Raw genomic sequence first — 6,104 nt, 5'->3', positions numbered from 1 at the left:
CATGCATACCAGGGTGGCTTTGTGCTTGGTATATAGCCAACACACACACACACGGTTTCCCTTTGGAGCTCTGGCTGTCCTAGAACTCACTCTGTAACCTAGGCCACAGACTTTTGATTCTCCCTCCTTTGGGATTACAGATGTACATCACATCTACTTGTATTCAGTACTGGGAATCAGACCCAGAGATTTGTGCTTGCTAGGCAAGCTCCCTACTGACTGAGCCCTAGTCCTACTGTTTTCTTCTAAGCATTCTATAGTTGCAGCTTTTTTTTTCTCATTTCGATTCCATGAACCACATTAAATGAATTGTTTCCCAACACTGAGAAGCCTATAGCAAGAAAATCACAAGTTCAAGGTCAGCCTTTGCTATGTAGTGAGGCTCTGTCTCAAAAACCAGTATTTTCTTTTTCATTTGTTTATCATCCTTAATGAAGGAGCCATGCTAATCTTCTCTGTATTATTCCAATCTTAGTATATGTGCTGCTTAAGCAAACACAAAAATAGTATTTCACATGGATTAAGACAGGGGTTTAGGGCTCAATGCCATTCCTTCCTAAAAAAGTGAATTTCCAGCTTTTCTCAGGACCATCTACTGAAGTCACCCTCCTTCCCCCAGTGCTGAGGATTCAGCCCAAGACCTTGGGTGTACTAGACAATCACCATACTACAAAACTAGTGAGTTATAGATCCTTAGTCCCATGGTTTTTTTTTTCTCCTTTGTGACAAGGTCTCATGTACCCAAGCTAGCCTTGAATGTGGAGTGTAGCCAAGACTGGTTTTGAATATACTGCCTCTGCTGTCCTGTGCTGATGACAGGTACATGCCACCATGCCTGGATTAGAATACTTTTTCTGCTTGCTAGCAGTTTGCATTTAAATTTCTGATACTCCCACCTGCAGAGGCTCGGCCCCTGTATCTCAAACTGGGCCGTGGAAGTCAGCAAGGACACTGACTAACTTGAGCTTTTCAGGGACTGCTGCCAGGATGGGTGTATGGGCTGAGAGTGACATGAGTCAGGATGGGATGCAAGGAAAGGCCCTGGCGGAGCCCTGTGATGCCCTTTCCAGCTTAGCCACTGTGACATTTCTCCATGTGGTAAGAGTGGCTGAGCTCATGACTGGTGTGTGTTTGTGGGGGTGTGGTATGTGGTCCTCTAGCAGGACAGTGTCAGAGCTATTTGGCAATGTGAGATTTTTAGCATGCGTAGAAACTAATCTTGGTATATGTCATTGTCACCTAGAGCAAGGCAGCACTTGAAGTTTTTACTGTGACATGTTAAGGGGGAAGAGGCTTTGAGGGAGATTGAATGTGACAGCAACACAGATACTGAGTGACAGAATGGAATGGAGAAGAGGCAGGCAGGCTGGGCCAGAAAAATGTGGGTGCCCAATAGATGCTGCTGAGTTCAAGTGTCAGGTAGACGTCTGCCGTCCCCTCCCCCACAGGCTCTCGAAGCTTCCTGAAAGCAGAGAAACTTTCTCCACAGGAAGAAGACTTTGACATAAGGAATTGTGTGGCTCCGGCCTGGCACAGACTGGAGCTGTGTAAATGGGTGGAAGGAGTCTGGACTGGGCTCTTCAAGGCCAGAGCTGTCAGTGTGGCTGATGAAAACAGAATCAAACCTAAGCATTTCTTCCTCCTCCTCCCTGTCCCTTGGGGTGGAAAGAAAGAAATGCTAGGTCCTCCACTTGTACAAGTCTGGGCAGGCAGACATAAAGGGCCAGTGCCCATAGTAGGTAGAAGGTTGCTGAGGGATGTATCCCCAAGTTCTTGGAAGCTGCACCCCAGAACTCGAGGGCTGTGCTACAGGAAATAACCCAAGGGTTGACAGATGTGGGGTAACAGCTGGTTTTATTAGAAAATCTAGAGGGCAGCAAGGATAGGAAGCTGGAAGATGTGGGGTAGACAGAGTGGCCAGGACAGGCCTGCAGATCTACAGGAACCGCCTGGGACTCAGCTCTGAGGTGACAAAGTCGGCAGGACTGCTTTTAGTCCTGTAGAAAAGCTGAGAAAAATGAGTTCTTCAGCTGGAGCCAGGGAGCCTCCCTGCTCTAACCCCAAGGGACTATAAAGGAGAGGAAACTAGAATGGACATTAGTTGAATGGGGAAAACTCATTCTTTGAGTTCAGAAAGTGAGAATTTAAAACCACGATTAAGGCCCCATGACAATCAGGTTAAAATAAATACCCCAGTGGCCAGAACGAGAAACACTGGACACTGAGGAAGGACAACGGAGGTGTGCATGTAGCTGTCACAGACAGCAGCAAATGCTGCACCCAAATCACTGCTGGGACGCGATGAGGGGCTAGAGTTTGTTGGGGGCATAGCACAGAGAGACCTGTGGGGACAGCAATGTCTCTGGCTTATGAACGTGAGGTGGGGCAGACAGCCTGGCCCTGGCTTTGGAGTCTGTGGAAAGGAATGGATACAGGCTGCTGGGCAGTGCTGCAAGTGACCACAGGAAGGTGGTAGCGATACAAAACCATGGACCTTTCCAGGAGTGAATGCAGCTTCCGGGTTCAAAGGGCCAGATGTGTGGTCAAGCCACATAGCTGGACCTGGAAGCAAGGCCCACTTTAGCTGGGTAGAAATACCAGTGTTTGCATCCAAGTAGGACAATTCCTCTTGGGCGGGAGGGTGAGCTGTGGTCTTCAGGAGCACAGTAGGTTAAGGCAAGAGCACAGAGCCGGTCGGAGGCTGGCAGCACCAATGCCTCCATCACTTCCGAAGGAACTTCTTGTTGAGGAGGAAGATGAGAAGATTGACGTTCACTTTGGCTTTGTTAAAGAGCTTCATGACAGCCACACCCTCATACTGCAGCTGTAAGAGGTCCTAGGAGGGAAGAAACAGCGGCAGGGTTTAAGAGCCTCTGGGAGCGGCTCAGCCAGCCTACAAGAAACGCTAATGTGAAACCTTACAGCTGCCAGGAGCACCAGCCACGAAACAGGGAGTTGAAAGCCCGTTTTGCAAATGAGAAAAACAGGCCCAGTGATCTGACCGAATGTCAAGCCAAGTGGAGCTAGGACTTGAAACAAGGCGTTAAGAACAGCAGATTTGTACTGAAAATCTGCTTGGAATCAGGCTGTCGTGACACACACCTGTAACTCCAGCACTGGGGGGAGGGGGACAGGAGGATAGTTACAAGTTTCAGGCCAGCCTGGACTACAAAATAAGACCTTTAATCAAAAACAGACAAACACAAACAGGTCTGGAGAGCTAAGAGCACTTGCTGCTCTTGCAGAGAACCTGGGTTTGATTGCCAGCGCGCACATCAGATGTCTTACAACTGCTTGTAACTCCATTTCCAAGGGATCCAACACCCTCTCTGGGCATCTGAATGGCTGTGCACATACATACACACAAATAAAAAATAAATTTTAAAAAAACAAACAGTAAATAGGGCTAGGCATGGTGGCACATTACTTTTTTTTTTTTATAAGATTTATATTTATTATTTATACAGTGCTTTGCCTGCAGGACAGAAGAGGGCACCAGATCTCACTATAGATGGTTGTGAGCCACTATGTGGTTACATGGGAAATGAACTCAAGACCTTTGGAAGAACAGCCAGTGTTCTTAACCTCTGACCCATCTCTCCAGCCCCTGGTGTATGACTTTAATTCTAGCACTTGGGAGGCAGAGGCAGGCAAAGCTCTATGTATTCTAGCCTAGACTGAGTTATAGAGTGAAACTGTCTTAAAAAAATAAAGAAAAAAATATATAAAACCTGCAACTCTGGATGCGGTGGCGTGAACCTGTCAGGCCAGGAGACCGAGACAAAGAAAGGTTCCCTAAGGTTAAGACCAGCCTGAGCTATAGAGGAGACTCTACCTCAAAGGCCAAAATATGGATTGGAAGATGGCTCAGGGATTAGAGTACTTGCTGTTCAGTCATGAGGAGCAGAGTTCAGAGCCAAGCACCCATGTCCCACAAATGACTATGATTCCAGGCATGAGGGATCTGATGCCCTCTTCTGGACTCTGCAGGTACATAGGTTCAGGCACTCACAAATAAATCAAATGCACCTTAAGGAAAGTAAGGGGAGATAAGGGTCTGTCTCAGCAGAGGAAGAGCTGGTTGATTAAGAACCCGAGTCTGGTATGTGCTGCAACCCCAGCACAGGGAGGCAGAGATGAGTAGAACCCAGAAGCTCGCTGGCCAGTCAACTTACTCAGGACGTGAGCTGCTGGCAGGTTCAGTGAGAGAGCCTGCCCTTTCTTTTCAAAACAGGGTTTCTCTCTGTAGCCCTGGCTGTCCTTGAACTCACAGAGCTCTGCCTCTGCCTCCCCAAGTGCTGGGATCAAAGGCGTGCACCACCACTACCCAGTGAAATGCTGCCTCTTAAAAAAAGTAGAAGACTCCAAATGTCAACATCTGGCTTCACATGTGCATGTGAGTACACACCAACACTCCAACACAGCAATAGAAAACAGGGCTGGGATATAGTTCAGTGCTTGGCAAAGTGCTTGTCAAGGACCTAAGCTGGATTCCCAGAACCCATATAAAAATCATACTTTTTATAAAAATATGGGATCGGGGGTGTAGCTCAGTTGGAACAGCAGTTTCCTAAAATGGGTGAGGCCCTGGTACCCCATAAGTCAGATTGCAGCAGTGCACGCTGTAATCCCAGCACTTGGGAGGAAGCAAGAAACTCAAGGTCATCCTCAGCTAGTGAAGGCCATCCTAGGTAACAGGAGACCTTGTTTCAAATAAAAATGAAACCACTGCTTCCCTGAACATTAGTTAGGACTGGCGGCAGTTTCTTTGACCTTTTGGCTTCAGAGCCTACAGCGCAGGTGGAGGCTGCAGAGTGGCTGGGGGATTAAACAAGGTGGGCAGGGAGCCTAAAAGCCCGGGTGCATTCCTTTCTCAGGGCTGCAATCTGACCTAGGGCTCTGTGCATGCTAAGCAAGCACGCCACCACTGAGCTGTAGCCCCAGCTCCTTTTCAAGTTTTAGTCTTTACCTGTGTCTTTATTTTGAGACAGGGTCTCATTACGTAGTCCTGGCTGGCCTGGAACTCAACCTGCTTCTGCCTACTAGTACTGGAATTAAAGGTGTGTAGCCCCAGGCTCAGCTTTACTTTTTTGTAAAGATTTACTTTTTTGTAAGGATTCCTTAGGCTGGCCTTGAACTCTGTAGTTCCAATCTGACCTTAGGATGAAAAAAAAATTGTTTTCTGTTTATTTACTTGACTTCTTGTGTGTAGGTGGCTGTGTACACCACTGGACCTGTGTAGACCGCAGAGGACAACCTACAGATGTTCGTTCTCTCCCTCTGCCACTTGGTGGATCTCAGGGATCAAAACTCAAGCCACAGTCTTTTTAGGTTAAGTGCTGTCATGAACTGAGCCATTGCCTGGGCCTTGCTGTTGACCCTCCTGCCTCAGCCTCCTCCGTGCTTGGAATATAGACCTGCTGCAGGTGTCTCACCTGGTAGTGGAGCTGAAACTGCTCCATGTCCACACCTAGGAACTTGGCATTGACAGCAAACCTTCCCGCCTCGTCTCCAGGAGTGATGTCAAAGATGACGTTTCTGAAGCTGTCAGGAACAGGAGTCAACACAGGGCTCCTCTTTTGAGAGCCCCACCCACACTCCTACTGCTGTCGTCGAGGCACTAGTGTGTGTCACTGAGAGCTGGGGCTTCTCCTTTTGCTCTGTGCTGGGGCCTGCTGTCTTCTCCCTGCTTGACTTCTGCCTAGTTGAGTCTTTTCTTTTTTTGACTTGCCTGGCCCAACCATGCGGTTTTCACCTCCAGGCAGCTTTCCCAGCATTCTCCCCAGTACAGGAGCATGTCCACTGCCCTCCACTCTGCTTGAAGACGCCCCATCTCCCCAGCACCCTTTCACAAGCAAGTTCCTCCTTCTTCCCACCCAGTGCCATGCTCAGAGCTTCATCCCAGCCTTGTCCCTTCCAGGAGATAGGAAGGGTCTGGCATTCTGTCCCCCAAAGACACATACTGAGAGACAGGGAGATCTTCAATCTCCACCAAGACGCCCTTTTCCAGGAGCTGGGCGGCTGTGTAGTGAAGAGATGGCTTCTTCCCCTTCCCAGAACTCCTGTTGAAAAGAAAGTCCCAGAGACAAACTTTCAACACTGGC

General features: G+C 48.4%; 1 protein-coding gene and 1 non-coding gene across 3 annotated transcripts in view; both read right to left on the bottom strand.

The window, feature by feature from the left end:
* Nucleotides 1-391: 391 nt before the first annotated feature.
* Nucleotides 392-499, bottom strand: LOC132652707 (U6 spliceosomal RNA). Its single transcript, XR_009590283.1, has one exon. It is a non-coding gene; the product is annotated as a U6 spliceosomal RNA (small nuclear RNA).
* Nucleotides 500-1,842: 1,343 nt separating this feature from the next.
* The window catches only part of Iqgap3 (IQ motif containing GTPase activating protein 3), a 44,355-nt gene continuing 40,093 nt past the window's right edge, over nucleotides 1,843-6,104 (bottom strand). The window contains exons 36-39 of one of the 2 annotated variants that reach the window (XR_009589905.1): nucleotides 5,964-6,062; nucleotides 5,436-5,544; nucleotides 2,599-2,836; nucleotides 1,843-2,008 (exon numbers count right to left, since the gene is read on the bottom strand). Coding sequence is in view for 1 of the 2 variants with exons in the window: in XM_021637702.2 (XP_021493377.2) it covers nucleotides 2,723-2,836; nucleotides 5,436-5,544; nucleotides 5,964-6,062 (322 nt within the window). In the remaining variant the exon portion in view is untranslated. Of the gene's footprint in view, nucleotides 2,837-5,435; nucleotides 5,545-5,963; nucleotides 6,063-6,104 lie in introns of both variants that reach the window. The other variant, XM_021637702.2, reaches the window with a different exon arrangement.

This window comes from Meriones unguiculatus, chromosome 2 (assembly GCF_030254825.1).
Source record: "Meriones unguiculatus strain TT.TT164.6M chromosome 2, Bangor_MerUng_6.1, whole genome shotgun sequence".
NCBI classification, from domain to species: domain Eukaryota; kingdom Metazoa; phylum Chordata; class Mammalia; order Rodentia; family Muridae; genus Meriones; species Meriones unguiculatus.
Note: the sequence above shows the minus strand (reverse complement) of the source record. Positions and strands in the feature narration are given on the sequence as shown.